The 18,444-nt window shown below is 45.8% G+C and overlaps 1 protein-coding gene across 1 annotated transcript in view; it reads right to left on the bottom strand.

Moving 5' to 3' along the window:
- The window catches only part of LOC137347460 (hemicentin-1-like), a 331,927-nt gene that overhangs the window by 196,141 nt on the left and 117,342 nt on the right, over positions 1–18,444 (bottom strand). The window contains exons 23-25 of the mRNA XM_068011904.1: positions 7,104–7,231; positions 4,747–5,019; positions 3,160–3,252 (exon numbers count right to left, since the gene is read on the bottom strand). Of these exons, the coding sequence (XP_067868005.1) occupies positions 3,160–3,252; positions 4,747–5,019; positions 7,104–7,231 (494 nt within the window). The remainder of the gene's footprint in view (positions 1–3,159; positions 3,253–4,746; positions 5,020–7,103; positions 7,232–18,444) is intronic.

The raw sequence follows: 18,444 nt of genomic DNA on the forward strand, positions 1-18,444 counted from the left end.
ATAACTGTAACAACGCCACCTTTCTAGTCGAAAAATTAAACTAACATTGGAGCCACTTACCTGTGATAGAGCATGTCCGACCCGGCCTGACCCAACCCGAGCACTGGACCCGGAAATGTGACCTGACCTGACCCAAACTCGACACATGTCATCAGGTCCCGTCGGGTTCAGGTCAGATAGCCAGCCTTTACCACAGGCTGCCCTGTGGAGGTTTTCCCTCCACAATGGTGATCCAGCAGCTGTGGCTATTTTCTATTTCAGGTTTGTTAAAGTTGCTGAGGGGGCACCTCAAGATGGAGGCACCCGCTCTCTCCCTTACCTGACACGGCAGGCTCCTCCCATGCTGGACGGCTTCCTATTCGCCCTCCAGCTTTGAGAGCCCGCCCACCCACCATTCTTAATTGGTCAGTGAGTGCGCCCTCTGGCTACTAATTGGTCAAGTCAGGCAAAATGGTGACAGCTTCTGACACAGCATGGGGTCGGAGGATCCTGACCTAACACGCAAAACCCAGCCCAAGGAGTTAGTTTTTATCAGACAGTTTTTTTACACAAGCTCCTCATTAACTTAAAACATGTTTTGAGATGGGACGGGTACACTGGCCATTTATGTATCTTTAAATGACAATCGGGCTAGTTTAGTGAAACCCTTTTAGGCCTCAGGCTATAGTCAGAAATAAGAAACCATCTATCCTTTTTCCTTAGTCATGTCTCAGGTTCAAATGTATTTTTATTCAGGATGGGATTTGAACCAATTAAAAAGTATAGACTTCCTTTTAAATCTCATGAAATGAAGGAGCTTGAAGCCAGAATTAAAGAAATGAATTTTGACGACATGTTAGCGCATTGTATATATTTTTTCCAAATATATGAACAGTTTTAAATGTACGTTTAGATTATGATTACACAATGCATTGAGGAGACCTGTGTTTTGAATGCATCTCGTTTACATTTACATGGATCTGGAGCTTTGACAGCAAGAGTCCGGCAAACAGTTAGCACAAATATGATGGGCCAAAAGGTCTCCTTCTGTGTTTGAATTGGTTCAGTCTTACAAATTCACAATTGTGATGATGGCCCTGAAATTAAGTTGTACGAATGTTTAATGTGCTCACCTGAAATTCCTCTCTGCTAGTTGAACAGGGGTTGTGGTGGGGAAGTTTAACCCTCTGGTTAATACAACTCGATGATAATAGTGAGAGGAATTCCAGACAAATAATAACTTGCATTTATATAGTGCCTTTAATGTAGTAAAACATTCCCAAGACGCTTTACAGGAGCGATTATCAAACGAAATTTGGCACCGAACCATAAAAGGAGATATTAGGACAGGTAACCAGAGTTCGGTCAAAGTGATGGGTTTTAGAGGAGGAAAGAGGTAGAGATGGAAAGGTATAGGGAGGGAATTCCAGAGCTTAGGGCCCAGGCAACTGAAGGCACAGCTGCCAATGATGGAGTGATTAAAATCGGGATGTGTAAGAGGCCAGAATTGGAGGAGCACTGAAATCTTGTTGAGTGTTTGTTCACTAGTTTACCACAGTGTAAATTCAGATCCTGACAGTCTGCAAAAACTGACTTGGCCATCGCTTTAAACAATAAAGCTGCTCCTGCCTACAAACAGACAGTGGGAACCAAGAGGCAAAAGAACAAAGGGAAGGAAAAGATTTTAAACATTAAAATGCAAGAAGCAAGCAATTAATTACATGGAAATAGAAGTCACAAAGTGCAGTGGGAGAAAAATAAGGAGCTAAAGTCAAGCACAATCAAAATATTAACATTGATGAAAAATTGTTTAGTAGTTTAGGGTTTATTTTGGTCGTGACCTCAACGCATCCCTAAAGAGATCAAACACCACCGTCAACAAGTGGGAGTCCCTGGCTCGTGACGGTCCTAGCTGGAGAAAGCTCATTCGGGAAGGCATAGTACACCTCGAAGGACTTGGTCGGGAACACGCAGAGGCGAAGTCAAGGCGTCGGAAGGAGCACACAAACCTCCAAACTACTCATCTACTGGAGCCTTAAAGCACCACCTGCCCCTCATGTGGCAGAGTTTGCACATCACACACTAGACTTGTCAGCCATCTCAGAACCCATCAAACCAGAGCGAAAGCAAGTCATGAAAGGTCACTGACCTGAAACGTTAACTCTGCTTCTCTCTCCACAGATGCTGCCAGACCTGCTGAGGATTTCCAGCATTTCTTGTTTTTATTTCAGATTTCCAGCATCTGCAGTATTTTGCTTTTATTATGAAAGCAAGTCATCCTCGATACCGAGGGACTGCCTAAGAAAACTTTAAGGTATAACGGTGATTCCCGTTATTTGAGTAAGTTTATTGCTGTGATCATAGAATCTTCCAGCATGTTTGGTATCTCGTGCCTGTATTTTGAAAGAGCTTTCCAATGAGTCCCACTCTCTTCCTAATTTCCCATAGCTCTGTAAACAAGGATTTATCCAATTCCCTTTTGGAGTTGCTGCTTGCACCCTACTTTCAGGCAGTGCCTTTCAGATCACAACAACTCTCTACGTTAAAAAAAATTCTCCTTATCTCCCCCCTGGTTTCAGACAGTTATCTTGGCTTGTGTGGAGCATAAACACCAGTATGGACATGTTGGGATGAATGGCCTGTTTCTGTGCTATAAATACCTTGTAAATTTAAATTCTGTGCCCTCTAGGACTGACCCTCCTGTCGGTGAACACAGTTTCTCCCTAAAGTATCAAAATCTCTCACACCTCTATTAAATCTCCACTTCACCTTCTCTGCCATAAGGAGAACAATTGCAGCTGATCTAGTCTCTTCACATAACCAAAGTAATATTAGCATTTATTTCAATGCCGCAGGAGGAGAAGGAGTTGCTTTTGAACAAGGAATCTTTCAGCCCCTCCTGCCTGGGCTCCTTCATAATGCACTTCCTGGCTGCCAGTGACACCTCGCGAGGGTCCCTGGCAACAGCCTGTTGCCGCTCGCAACCTGCCGGCCTCCATTTTATTCTCACCAGGTTTGGGGGCAGCCACTCCGTTGCTATGGTAACGAGGCCTTGGCCAGTTAGCATAAGCCTGCCGCTAACTCCCCTTTCCCCGACCATTGGCCCCACTCTTGTCTCTCGGCCCAGATTAAAATCGGAGCTACTGTTCCTAATAATTTGGACAGAAAACGGACTCTCACCATTGGCTGGGCAGGGAAGCGTGACTTTTTCTCTGGCCAATCGCTCCTGTTCGGCATCGAATGGGGCAGCACCTTCATCAAAAAACGGCGGTTCTAATGAAACATGAAAGACTATTGAAAAAAAACAACTTGCTTTTATATCGCATCTCGCATGACTGTAGGACATTCCAAAGCGCTTTACAGCCAATTAAGTACTTTTGAAGTGTAGTTACTGTTGTAATGTGGGAAACGCAGCAGCCAATTTGCACACAGCAAGATCCCACAAGCAGCAATGTGATAATGACCAGATCATCTGTTTTTGTGATGTTGATTGAGGGATAAATATTGGCCAGGACACCGGCTCTTCTTCAAAATAGCACCATGACACCTTTTATGTCCACATATGAGGATCAACAGGGCCTCAGTTTAATACTTCACCCAAAGGGTAACACCTCCAGCATTCACTCAGCGGGTACTGTATGTCTGCACCTCACGTCTTGGAGTGGGACTTGAACCGACAACCGTCCAGCTCAGAAGCCAGAGTGCCAGCCGCGAAGCCACTACCGATACCTGGCACAGCACTGCGGCCTAACAAGCTTTTGCCTTCACCAAAACAATCTGCAGTAAATGGCTGGAAAATGGCTCAAAGTGGTGCAAGAGGCAGGCTCTATGCTGACCAAGCATCAATTCAAGCTTATCGTAGTATAAATATAGAAGATTTAAATTTTTTTTGGAGGATGGAATCTATTTTGTTTTAAATTATGTTGTCTCACTTGTGTCTTCCTGCATCTTGCACTTGTCCTGGCCACGCGGGTAAAATGAAAGCAGTTTGCAGCACCTTTGCAAATGGTGATCGGTAGCTAGTTGCTGCGGAGAGTGTGAGTGCCTCAGGAAGACACTGGGGGCGATTTTGAATTCTGGAAGAAAAGAGGCCGCAGCCATTTCCATTTTGACTCTCATTTCAATGGAATCAATGGACTGAGGCCTCCAAGTGGGCGTCTCAATGCAGGCCAGCAGCAAGGTGAGTCGGTGGGCGGTAATGGGAAGCCTGGGATGGCAATGGCCCACAGGAACAATCCTGCTCTTCCTGGCCCAAAAATATCATTTCCAACTTAACATTCTGGGTCCTCTTCGCCACTGTAACTGGTCAGAGGCAGCACGATGCACACTCCAAATGAAAATGGCCATAGGACCCCAATTTGACCTACCGCCTGAAATGGGAGGTGCTTTGACCACCCAACAGTAGGCCCCTGGGAAAGAGTCAGCGAGCCAATCATTGCAGTTAATGGTCAGTAGGTCTATCAACTCCATTTAGAGACTATTATCACCCTGTTGACATTAATCTTGGCAAGTTAAAATCCACCCCACTGATTCCACTCCTCTGGTTGATCATTTTGATTTTGGTCATTCTTCACTATTCAGTCCGAGGCCAAAAAAAAAGTCAGGGGCAACATCCAGAACCTAAACTAGTCCCAGCCTTAGTGCAGCTCTTAGTATGGCTACCACGAGGGAACCTAACTGCGGACGTAGTCCAGCCCCTACATTTTTGCTGTCCAAAATGGAACACATCTTGTAGTTGTGATATAAATGGTTCCAATGCACACTTACCCAACACCACCAATGTCATTTCGGTCACATCGTGCCCCGCGCTATTGGTCGCAACACAACGGTACATCCCAGCATCAGAAAGCTCCACGTCTGCAATGCTGATTGAGCCATCAGGTCCATCCAGAGAATCTCTGGCACCTTGCAGCAGGGCTTCGTCGCCTTTGTACCACCTTATTTTAGGAGTTGGGTCGCCATGTGCCAGGCAGGGCAGGTCAACGGACTGACCTGCAATCGCCTTCAGGAGATCATGTGAAAGATGGATTTTGGGAGGAACTAGAAAGAGGAAAACGACGAGAGAGAATGGAATAAGAAAATGTCATTTGGTTCATTAATACCATGGGCTCTACCCAGCCTATTCATAGAATCAGAGAATGGTTACAGAACAGAAGGAGGCCATTCGGCCCATTATGTCCATGCCAGCTCTCTGTAAGAGCTGCTAAATTAGTCCGACTCCCCCCGCCTTTTCCCCATAGCTCTGCAAATTTTTTCTCTTCAGGTAATTATCCAATTCCTTTTGAAAGCCATGATTGAATCTGCCTCCACCACACTCTCAGGCAGTGCATTCCTGATCCCAAAGTGTTTCCTCATGCCGCCTTTGCTTCTGTTGCCATCCGCCTTAAATCGGTGTCCTCTGGGTCTCGACCCTTCCCCCAATGGGAACAGTTTCTCCCCATCTTCTCCGTCCAGCCCCCTCATGATTGTGTCTCCTGAGAAAGGTTTCTGCAAAGATTCTCCCTACATCCAATCTGTCCAATAACTCCTATATTCTACACCATGAGATACCTTCTTACTGATGACAAATCCAAGGAACCATCATGGTCTGAAGACACCAGCACTAACCTTGATGTTAATGACAGAGGACAACCTCAGCCTGAAAGCCTGCACATCTATTTGCTGGCCCTACATCCACCCGCTCTGCCACTAGCAATGTGCCCCATCCAGGTTTGGTACAATGAAAGAGAGTGTTCAAAAAAGCAAAGGTAGCGTACAAAGCTTTAAACCATACATCTCAGAAGGTGCGTCGTTCCTACCCGAGGCTTGTGTCATTCTCATTCAGCCCCACAAAATTGGTACAAAAGTGAAGAGCACACGCTCCATTGTCTTCCACGTTTGCCACAGATACAGAGGACTGAGGTGACTGTACTGACTCGGCCAGCAACTTCCTCCTTGCAGCCTGCAGCTGTGTTTTTACTGGAGGCTGGCTTTCAGCCACACGCAAAGTGAACCTGCTCTGGTGCCCCTCCTGCAGCAGGACGTCCGACCCTCCATCACCAAAGGGAGCAGTGCTGCTCGCCTGTCTCCAGTGTAATAGAAAGAATTACATTTTATATAGTGCCTTTCATGATCTCTGGATATCCCAAAGCATTTTACAGCCAATGAAGTACTTTTCAAAGAGCAATTACTGTTGCAATGTAGGAAATGCAGCAGCCAATTTGTGCACAGCAAGCTCCCAAAAACGGCAAAGTGATAATGACCAGATCATCTGATTTTATTGATGTTGGTTGAGATAAATATTGGGCGGGACAGCGGAGATAACTTCTTCCCTTAGGGGTCAATAACCAGGGGGCATAGATTTAAGGTAAGGGGCAGGAGGTTCAGAGGGGATTTGAGGAAAAATATTTTCACTCAGAGGGTGGTTGGAATCTGGAACGCACTGCCTGAAGGGGTGGTGGAGGCAGGAACCCTCACAACATTTAAGAAGTATTTAGATGAGCACTTAAAACGCCATAGCATACAAGGCTATGGGCCAAGTGCAGGAATATGGGATTGGAATAGTTGGGTACTGTATGGCCGACACAAACACGATGGGCCGAAGGGCCTGGTTCTGTGCTGTATAACTCTCTATGACTCTATGATAACCACCCCACTCCACACCTGCTCTCCTTCGAAATAGTACCATAGGATCTTTTACAGTGTACCTGAGAGGGCAAACAGGACCTCAGTTTAACGTCTCAACCTGAAAGATTGCGAACAATTAGTCCACTTTACCTTAACAAGGACTTTCCCTTTAATGTGAGCTGCGGCCTTTTAAGAATTTTACACTCCTCAACTGCAGTCCAAGCTCTCCAGACTAACCTTTCATATCTTGGTAGTCTATTCAGATTAAGGCGAGGGACTGCCCATGCAAAATTCAGCATGGCCACTACAGCTACAACTGAGCCCGGGCCTTAAGGCAACACCATCCATTTTTTGCCAACTTGTCAAAATCTGGGATCAAATGTCTCGACTAGTACAAGAGCAATAACTTGGACGAGGTACCAGAGATCAGCCAGCAGCTGTGGAAGCAAACCCCAAATATGAGTCAAGAAGGCAGGAAAGCAAAAGGAGAAAATGAAACAGGGATAAATAATTCTCACCATGAACAATGAGTTGCAATGTCAACGAGGCGTTTCCTGCTCTGTTTATAGCAGAACATCTGTAGAGGCCGCTGTCAGATGCTCTTGAATCTAAGATCCTCAGTGACCCCGATGGAAAGACTGTGTACCTAACAGTAAACAAACAGGCAGTTCAGGAAGAGGAAAAACATCGCACTTCACATGAACAAAATTCCTTCTGAATTATAATGGGGTGAGTAGGCGATTGGCTGATGGATTAGGATGCCACAAATATTCATCTCCCGGGCCAGAGTTTGAATCCACCCCAGACCGAAGCAATGGAGGTTTCCATTTCTGCCAGCTATAAACATTTTAAATCAAATGAGCTAAGAGCAAGTTCAACCTAACTCGATGGTTATGGACACACAGCAGAAAACTGCTCCAAAGCTGGCACTAGCTTGTTAATATCACTCCAAGAGGTCACAAGGATGCAAGCATTGGAGATATCCACTAATACAGTAGGCGTCTCTTCTGAGTTTGGGTTTGAGGTACCCTGTTGAGGTGTAGCATAAGCTTGTTGCTCTGTAACTAACCTGTGCTGTCAATGAGCTGGGAATGTCTGACGCTGATATGGGTCATGTGAAATAGGAAACTGGTCCATTCCACAGCACTGACCTCCCCCCACTTTAAGTTAGCGCATGAGGATTGCAACCCGAGATTGCCACCACTTTACAGCGGGACTACTTACAGCTGCATCTGGTGACTTGTAGACCTTGCACCATCTCCCTTCTCTCCCCCTGGCCCCGCAGCACCCCACTCCTCAGATTCACATGCACCACATAAATACTGTGGCTACAAGAGCAGGTCAGAGGGTGGGAATTCTGTGGTGAGTAACTCACCTTCTGTCTCCCCAGTGCCTGTCCACCATCTACAAAGCACAGTGGCGCAGTGGTTAGCACCGCAGCCTCACAGCTCCAGCGACCCGGGTTCAATTCTGGGTACTGCCTGTGTGGAGTTTGCAAGTTCTCCCTGTGTCTGCGTGGGTTTCCTCCGGGTGCTCCGGTTTCCTCCCACATGCCAAAGACTTGCAGGTTGATAGGTAAATTGGCCATGAGCAATTGCCCCTAGTATAGGTAGGTGGTAGGGAAATATAGGGACAGGTGGGGATGTGGTAGGAATATGGAATTAGTGTAGGATTAGTATAAATGGGTGATTGATGATCGACACAGACTCGGTGGGCCGAAGGGCCTGTTTCAGTGCTGTATCTCTAAACTAAACTAAACTAAACTCTCCACTTGCCTGGACAGGTGCAGCTCCAACAACACTCAAGAAGCTCAACGCCATCCAGGATAAAGCAGCCCGCTTGACTGGCACCCCATCCGCCACCTTCAACATTCACTTCCTCCACCACCGACACACAGTGGCACATACAAGATGTACTGCAGCAACTCACCAAGGTTCCTTCAGCAGCACCTTCCAAACCCATAACCTCTACCACCTAGAAGGACAAGGGCAGCAGATGCATGGGAACACCACCACCTGCAAACTCCCCTCTGAGTCACATACCATCTTAACTTGGAACTATATCGCCGTTCCTTCACTGTTGCTAGGTCAAAATCCTGAAACTCCCTTCCTAACTGCACTGTGGGTGTACCTACCCCACATGGACTGCAGCAGTTCAAGAAGGCAACTCACCACCACCTTCTCAAGGACAATTAGGGATGGGCAATAAATGCTGTCCTAGACAGTTCATATCGCAGAAATGAACAAAAAATGCATGTGAATAAAAAAACAATTGGATGAAAGGGTGAGTTATAAACACACTTGTTTCAGAACTGAACCACAAAGGGAGCAAGGATCAGTTTGACTTTGCCGATGAACTGCAAAGATTCAACAAGGAACAAAGGTGTAAGTAAATAAATGCATCAGAACCTGGAATACTTCTGAATCAGTGTGTATTATTTTGGTTAACATTTCAATTTAATTTCTACTGAAATCACATGAGAGAAGCATTTCCCCCCAAAAAATTGCTTTTTAAAAGAATATTTTTGGACCCAGATTCTTTTAAAATTATAATCAAGGAAAGTGACATCACTGTTGGACCCAGAATATTTGGAACCTTTTTTCCAGCCGACCTCAGATTCAATTGTTAGCAGAACAATTACTGCAGTAAGATTTAAAGTGAGAGTCCCTCTTTTCTGTCCCAACAATCTACCTTAATCCCTGCCTCAGAGGAACATCTGTGCAGCAAATCCTATTTCAATTCTTATGGCCCCTTGGAGTAGGATTGCTAGTTTTTGTGCCTAAGGTGTATGATAAATAGCGCCAGGCCAGTTAGGAATGAAATCAGGCAGCATTAGTTCAACCAAAGGGGAGGAGATATCTGGAACTCTCCCCCGACAGGCTGCGTCTGATGAGTCAGTTAAAATCATCATGCCTGAGATTGATAGATTTTGTTTGGTAAGTGTATCAATGGATGTGGAGAAAAGGGAAGGTACTGATCATCCAGGAATGGCCAGCTCCTGTTCATATGTTGGCAGGTTTGTTCTATAGACCTGATCCACGTAAGAACTAATTAGAGACTATTCTAAATGAGTTTCACATTAACCCCTTACATCTCCTTTTTCTGTTTGACGGCCTCATTGAACAGTTTCAGCTTTTCATTCAGTCTTACCTGTTGCTGCTGGATTAATGCTACTGCTGATGGAGGCCTGGCCAGGCCTTATGCTAACCTATACATAATGCACGCAACCTGTGCACTATTCCATGTGTAATGCACGCTAGCTTGTTACCTCACACATAATGCAATCAATCTGCTTGCAACATGCTACAAGCATTTGATAGCCACATATGATGCACACCAGACATGCATTTTTCCATATGTGACACACCAACTGGTGTGTTAACCTGAAAAGTGATGTTCTCCAGCTATTTTCTTGTATGTGACACACACCAGGCTGCGTGTTGCCCTGCGTGTGACACACACCAGGCTGCGTGTTGCCCTGTGTGTGACACACACCAGGCTGCATGTTGCCCTGTGTGTGACACACACCAGGCTGCATGTTGTCCTTGTGTGACACACACCAGGCTGCATGTTGTCCTGTGTGTAACACACACCAGGCTGCGTGTTGCCTTGTGTGTGACACACACCAGGCTGGGTGTTGCCCTGTGTGTGACACACACCAGGCTGGGTGTTGTCCTGTGTGTGACACACACCAGGCTGGGTGTTGATCTGTGTGTGACACACACCAGGCTGGGTGTTGTCCTGTGTGTGACACACACCAGGCTGCATGTTGTCCTGCGTGTGACACACATCAGGCTGCGTGTTGTCCTGTGTGTGACACACACCAGGCTGGGTGTTGTCCTGTGTGTGACACACACCAGGCTGGGTGTTGTCCTGTGTGTGACACACACCAGGCTGGGTGTTGTCCTGCGTGTGACACACACCAGGCTGCGTGTTGTCCTGTGTGTGACACACACCAGGCTGGGTGTTGTCCTGTGTGTGACACACACCAGGCTGGGTGTTGTCCTGCGTGTGACACACACCAGGCTGCATGTTGTCCTGCATGTGACACACACCAGGCTGCGTGTTGTCCTGTGCCTTATCAGTGTTTAAATAAAGAGGAGAGTATGAGTCAGATAAAAATGTACACAAAGTTCTTGTACTGTCCTTTATGTAAATAAACAAAAAAAATCAAAGTGATTTTATTGAAAAACAGTGGAAACTGTCATAACTTTGAAGAAAGAGAATAACAAACATATTAAAAATGCCAAGAGTAATTAAGAGGTGTGTCTGATCTGATTTAAACACTCAACTCTGCCGCATTCTCACTGCCTGACTCGGGCAGATGGGACCAGCTGCGATATTATCAAATAACCACAAAACACCGGCTTCCAACCAAATCTGACTTGAAGAAAGATTGCAACCTCATTTGAAGTTGCTGGGAATTTGGAGAGGGCTGGTACACTGCATGAGAACAGGCACCGCTGGCAGCCCCCCAGCTGAAGTAGGACTCACCTGGCGTTCCGAGTCTGGCATGCAGCCTGGATTCCTGCTGCCAGGCAAAAAATGAGAGGAAGGATGAGGCTTTAGTTCTGAGGAAAGACGAGAGATGCTGGGGCTCTCTCCATTAAAAGAAAGAGAAGATGTGATAAAGTTGTTCAAAATTAAGAGGGATTAGCATGAGGTAAGTCAGAGGGAAACTATTTCCGCTGGTCAGTGTGTTAGTAAATAGAGGGCACAAATTTAAGATTATCAGTAAAAGGGCAGAGAGAAGTGTCAGGAATTTTTTATCTGGATGACATGGAATTCATTACCATAAATGGTGGAGGAAGCAAAATTAATAATAGCTTTGGAAAGGGAAATAGATAAATATTTATGAATATTTATATTTATTTATTTATAAATAAAAATGAAAAATATACAGAAAGGGCAGGGGACAGGATGATGGGGTAAATGGTCTTCTGTGCTGTGATGTCCTGTAATACTAGTGACAAAACCAATAACCGACTCTTCACACTTAGGTGCACCAAAACAATCACCTTCTTGTTCACCAACATGAACATACGAATTAGGAGCAGGAGTAGGCCACTTGGCCCCTCGAGCCTGCTCCGCCATTCAACAAGTTCATGGCTGAGCTGATTACTCCACATTTCCACCTACCCCCGATTACCTTCCGCCCCCTTGCTCATCAAGAATCTAACTACCTCTGCCTTAAAAATATTCAAAGACTTTGCTTCCACCGCCTTTTGAGGAAGAGAATTCCGAAGACTCACGATTCTTTTGCCCCTGAACTCTGAGCCATTTGTAAAATTCGGGAAATCAGTAAAACAGCTTTTAAGCGTCTAAGTTTGGAAACACCAATGTCCTTTAATTCAACCAGAACAGGATTTTATTTTTCCTTTGCAATGCTACACATTGAAAGCCAAACTCTAAACCCAACTGGCAACAGACAAGAAGAAAAATTAGAGTGATCATTTTTAATGGTTAGATTACAGACAGCTGAGATCACAACAGAAATTGTCTCATTCACAATGATCTAATCAACCAGAAGGTGGACAACAAGCATTTCTGCATCTGTTTGTTGCCGAAAAGAAACTCAATGCAGCCAGTGAGAACATCACTCCCCTTCCTCCCCCAGGGCAGCCTACCAGGAATATGTTAAAAATCCCAGGACTTCACTAAAAACCTTTTGTCTAGTCAACTCCAGCTACAGACACATTGCTATGTGTCTTTCTGATGTCTGGTCGAACAAGATAGGTTCAGCATCCTTAAATAAGTTCAGGCTGTAAAGTTCTCTGAAAGAGCAATTAAATGGAGTGTCAAACACATTACCATCTATACTCACTGGTAAAGATATCAGCACTGACAGTTCTTATTTGCGTGCCGGTGATGTCCAAACCAATCAAGGCTCACACATTGTGGCTTCAAAGACGCACATCAAAGTGGGTCACAAGGAGAGACAAACACAACCTGAATAATCTTTAATGCAAACTGCATCTCTTTGTAATCATAAATCTCATTCCCAACAGTTTCCGCAAGGTTGACAGCTCTGAGTACAGCAGGAAATCTTCAAAAATCTTGACATGTACAAGTTCATAGCTTTTTCTCCAAGTTCTTTGTGCCAAAGTTCAAGTAGTAAGCAAAATATTGGAAAAAAATAGGGCAGCATAAGCCTGGACAGAAGAGGATTTTCAAATCTAACATTGCTCTTCTTATATTTTGCCCTTTGTTTACTGCACTCAGAACTCTTACTGACCTTAACTTTAGATTGTGCTTTCAAGGCAACTGTTTGGACACCTCATTGGCCTTCCTGGGATGTGTGGATGTGCTCAGGGTTGCAAACACCAAGACACATTTACAATAGGACTTCCAATATTGAAGGGTGTCTGGAATGGGCACTCAACCCACAACAGGGCATCATTTCATAGAGGCATACAGCACTGAAACAGGCCCTTCGGCCCACTGAGTCTGTGCCAACCATCAACTGCCCATTTATACTAATCCTACATTAATCCCATATTCCAACCACATCCCCACCTTCCCTCAATTCTCCTACCACCTACCTACACAAGGGGCAATTTATAATGGCCAATTTACCTATCAATCGGCAAGTCTTTGGCTGTGGGAGAAAACCAGAGCACCTGGCAGAAACCCACACAGTCACAGGGAGAACTTGCAAACTCCACAGGCAATACCCAGAACTGAACCCGGGTCGCTGGAGCTGTGAGGCTGCAGTGCTAACCACTGCACCACTGTGCCACCCTCTGCTTGCTGTGTGTAACCAAACCGTAAACCAATTCTTTGCAATGCTTAAAGATTTAATTATATAAATTGCATACAAAGGAAATCTTGCCCCACAAAGACAACCGAAAAGGCATTGTGTATCTAAATGTGTCTCAAGATAATGTTAAACTGCTTTACATTTAGGAGTCAAATCACTATTTGTGGACAACGCGGAACAGAATTATTTACAGATAGCTGCCATTTGTCTCTTTGAGCTAAATAATAAGGCTAGTTGTTGAATTAGCCATCTTTCGGAGATGTTAATCTAAGGTCCCATTTGCCCTCTCAGGTAGATGTAAAGGATCCCATGGCCACTATTTCAAAGAGGAACAGGGAGCTATCCCTGGTATTCTGGCCAATGTTTATCCCATGACTAGCATGACTAAAGCAGATTTGTCTCGTCATTGTTGTATTGCTATTTGTGGAAGCTTGCTGTGCACAAATTGGCTGCCGCATGTCCTACATTACAACAGTGACTACACTTCAAAGCACTTCAATGGCTGTGAAGTGGGACATCCTGAGGTTATGAAAGGCGCTATACAAAGGCAAGTTTTTCTTTCTTAAATAGTTCAGCCAATTTTCACAAAGACAAGTCCCACATCAATCATGAGGTAAATAACCAGATAATTGGTTTTCAGTGACATTTGTTGAGGAATAAATGTTAGCCAGGGTACTGGGAGAACTCCCCTGCGCTTCTTTGAAATGCCATGGGATCTTTTAGATCCACTTGAGAGGCCATCTCATACGAAAAACAGCATCCCGACAGCGTAGCTCTCCCTCACTATTTCACTACTGTGGCAGCCTAAATTATGTGCTCAATCTCTTGTACCTGTGACTCTGAGGCAGGACTGCTAACACAGAGCCATGGCTGTCACAAGTATGCTGGCTTAATGCACCTGAAATACTTCTCCACTATTTCTGCAGGGGTGTTAAATAATAAATCAGTTATCACATCTGCAAAAACAACTCAGGATTTTCAGTGTGTGCCAAAGATCCCACAAGGTGATTTCAGGGCCTTAGTTTCTTCAACAAGCTTCATAAAGAACCTAACCGCTTACAGTGGGTTTGTGAGAAATACTGAGGACAAGTAACCTGTTAAAGTTTCTGCTGCACATTTCCAGCACAGTACAGTTTTAATCATTACAGCACCAACCCACCACCCTCAGCAGCTTGGGTGATCATTAGAGAACTGTACACACCTTTCAATGTGCTCGGCCATTGTGGACTATATAAGTAATGGTGCGTATTTACAGTAAATGAGGTGGCTTTTTGTTTTGATCAGTTTAGTGTGATTTTAGACAGTGCATTAAGGAATGGCAGATTGAATTTATTCCAAGTCTTGCACTTTTACCTAGTGAATTATAGTGTGTGTTGTGTATCAGTGACCTTGATCTTGTGATTTATGTGGTGTTAAACATTCATGGTGAGAGTGCTCATGGAGTGTTTCTAGACTGTTTAAGGTTCAGCTCGTGATTGATTATATCATACCTCTGGTTGCCTCATTCCCCCTATGCCTTAGTATTGCAATGATAGTCACAGCTGCCTGGGATTCTAAAGGCCAGCAATTTGTCGGAGTGCTCTGTGTAGCTCAGTACCTCAGTACACTTGTGTGATTACTGCAATGAGCTCTAAAATTTAAAGTGATTACATCCAATCTCATCAAATTCATTTATACTCGTTCTCAAAGAATTGTTGACCTAACCTGCATGGAGCAGTATGTGTGTGTTTCTGTATGGAGAATCTAGTATTGGCATCAAGTACGTCCAGGGCATATGTAACAAGGGTTAGATGGAGATGAACTTGTCCTCCTGGAAATAAGTAAAGGCAATAATGGTGTTATTATTCAGTGGACAACATTCCTGTAATTCCAGGCAGGGCTTTGGAACTGTGTAGTCCATAAAGCTTTATTGGAACCATCGAAGTGAGGACAGAGTTGAATAGGCACTGAGCATAAATTCCAAGTTAATCCAATCCTACAGTTCCCTTTGTTGGCATGGGAGAATTTTCAGGGTTTTCTATTTTTGGAGGCTTTTCCTGAGCTGATTAAACTCCCTCATAAGCTGGGTTTTTGAGGGTCTATGACAGTGTAAGATGTAGTTGATGTGAGAAGTGATCTCCCACAACAATGCATTCCATGCCAAACCTCAAGAGAGAGACTTATTCCACCAATGGGATTTTAAAGATTCCCACATCGACCAGCGATCCTAAGTGAGAAAATAAATTCAGCCTCCTAAGAACATATTTCACAAAACTGATTTCAATGCTAAAACCAGGGAATGAGACAGATTTTCACCTGCCAGTCTTATTGACAATTTTTTACTGCAGCTCTAAGAGATAACATAAGGCTAGAAGGCAGATTTTAACCCAGCATGGGCCCAGCGACTTGTCCCCTCCGATGCCACTGCCTTCCTGCAGGTTCCAATCTAGCCTGCTCTTTTGAGCAATAGAGCAGGACACTAGGCAGAAGGTAGCGAGGGTCCCTCTTTAAATATGCAGATCAGGCTCTGATGATGTAATTGAGGCCCTCTCTGCAATTTTAACCCTAAGCCTGCGCAGGGAACCTGGTGCCAGGAGGAACTGGGGCCAGAAGAAGTCCCGAGAGGTAAGTAAGTTTTAAAATGTCTTGGATTCCTTACGGACCAGCAGAGTTAGGAGTCCTCCTCTGGACCCCACATAGAAACCTCAGACTCCCCTGCCCCTGACTTCCCTTCCCCTCCCCAGTCCATGCCCTGACTGTCAAGGACCTTTCCTTCAAGGCCCTGGACCTAAACATCTAAATAAGGGGTACTCTTCGAAATTGGGATCAAAATAGTCATTTAGACATTGTAGTGGAAGCTTTACCCTGTATCTTAGTCACAATATACCCAAACTAGGAAAAATAAATGCTGACAGTAAGTGTCAAAAGTGCATAGGTTTTCCATTCTGCTTAACTAACATCCTGAGGAGCACAAAAGTTTGCGAAATGAGCTATATAGAAATTAGAATAAGATTATATCTTCAGTGACTCAGTGGGTAGCTTTCTCATCTCTAGATCTGTGGGTTCAAGTCCCACTCCAGGATTTAACCACAAAATCTAGACTGACTCCCCAGTGCAGTACTGAGGGAGTGCTGTGCTGTCTTTCTGATCAGTTGTTAAAGCAAGGTACTGTCTGCACACTCTGGCAGACATTACGACATTATTTCGAAGAAGAGCAGGGGAGTTATCCCTGGTGACCTGGCTAATATTTATCTCTCAACCAACATCACAAAAACAGATGATCAGGTCATTATCGCATTGATATTTGTGGGAGCTTGCTGTGCACAAATTGGCTGCCACATTTCCTACAATTGTGACCACACTTAAGAATGATTTCATTGGCTCTAAATCAGCTTTGGGATGTCATGGAAGACGCGATAAAAATGCAAGTTTTTTTTTGGTCAGAATCACTGTACCCTCTTTCTCCTGCACACAGTGGCAGACAGAGTGAAGAAAGATTAAAATCAGTGACTAGGAGGAGTCATGGGGCTGGATTTTATTATCCCACTGACAAATGCTTAAAATGGCGGCGGTCCTGCCTGTAAGGTTAGCGGCCACGCTGTCGCGATAACAAGGCGGGTGGCCATTTAGCATAATGACGGCAGCCGTTGCCCCCCCCCCCCCCCCCCCCCCAGTCACGTGGTGAGAGCAGCATTGGCAAAGCTATTAATGATGTCTCCTGATGTGGATTGTGGAGGTTCCTCCCTTCCCCCCACAACAATATCCACTTGCAGGGGTCCTCCCTTCCCCCCCAACAATATCCACTTGCAGGGGTCCTCCCTTCCCCCCCAACAATATCCACTTGCAGGGGTCCTCTCTTCCCCCCACAACAATATCCACTTGCAGGGGTCCTCCCTTCCCCCCACAACAATATCCACTTGCAGGGGCCCTCCCTTCCCCCCACAACAATATCCACTTGCAGGAGTTCCCCCTTCCCCCCCAAAAATATCCACTTGCAGGGGTTCCCCCTTCCCCCCCAACAATATCCACTTGCAGGGGTCCTCCCTTCCCCCTACAACAATATCCACTTGCAGGGGTCCTCCCTTCCCCCCCCAACAATATCCACTTGCAGGGGTTCCCCCTTTCCCCACAACAATATCCACTTGCAGGGGTCCTCTCTTCCCCCCACAACAATATCTACTTGCAGGGGTCCTCCCTTCCCCCCACAACAATATCCACTTGCAGGGGTCCTCCCTTCCCCCTCAACAATATCCACTTGCAGGGGTCCTCCCTTCCCCCCACAACAATATCCACTTGCAGGGGTCCTCCCTTACCCCCCCAACAATATCCACTTGCAGGGGTCCTCCCTTCCCCCTCAACAATATCCACTTGCAGGGGTCCTCCCTTCCCCCCTCAACAATATCCACTTGCAGGGGTCCTCCCTTCCCCCCTCAACAATATCCACTTGCAGGGGTCCTCCCTTCCCCCCACAACAATATCCACTTGCAGGGGTCCTCCCTTACCCCCCCAATATCCACTTGCAGGGGTCCTCCCTTCCCCCTCAACAATATCCACTTGCAGGGGTCCTCCCTTCCCCCCCCAACAACTTTCACTTGCAGGCGTCCCCTCTTCCCTCCAACAATATCCACTTGCAGGGGTCCTCGCTTCCCCCCACAACAATATCCACTTGCAGGGGTCCCCCCTTCCCCCCCAACAATATCCACTTGCAGGGGTCCCCCCTTCCCCCCCCAACAATATCCACTTGCAGGGGTCCTCCCTTCCCCCTCAACAATATCCACTTGCAGGGGTCCTCCCTTCCCCCCCCCCCCCAACAATATCCACTTGCAGGGGTCCTCCCTTCCCCCCTCAACAATATCCACTTGCAGGGGTCCTCCCTTCCCCCCTCAACAATATCCACTTGCAGGGGTCCTCCCTTCCCCCCACAACAATATCCACTTGCAGGGGTCCTCCCTTCCCCCCTCAACAATATCCACTTGCAGGGGTCCTCCCTTCCCCCCTCAACAATATCCACTTGCAGGGGTCCTCCCTTCCCCCCTCAACAATATCCACTTGCAGGGGTCCTCCCTTCCCCCCTCAACAATATCCACTTGCAGGGGTCCCCCCTACCCCCTCCAACAATA

This window comes from Heterodontus francisci, chromosome 32 (assembly GCF_036365525.1).
Source record: "Heterodontus francisci isolate sHetFra1 chromosome 32, sHetFra1.hap1, whole genome shotgun sequence".
Lineage (NCBI taxonomy): Eukaryota > Metazoa > Chordata > Chondrichthyes > Heterodontiformes > Heterodontidae > Heterodontus > Heterodontus francisci.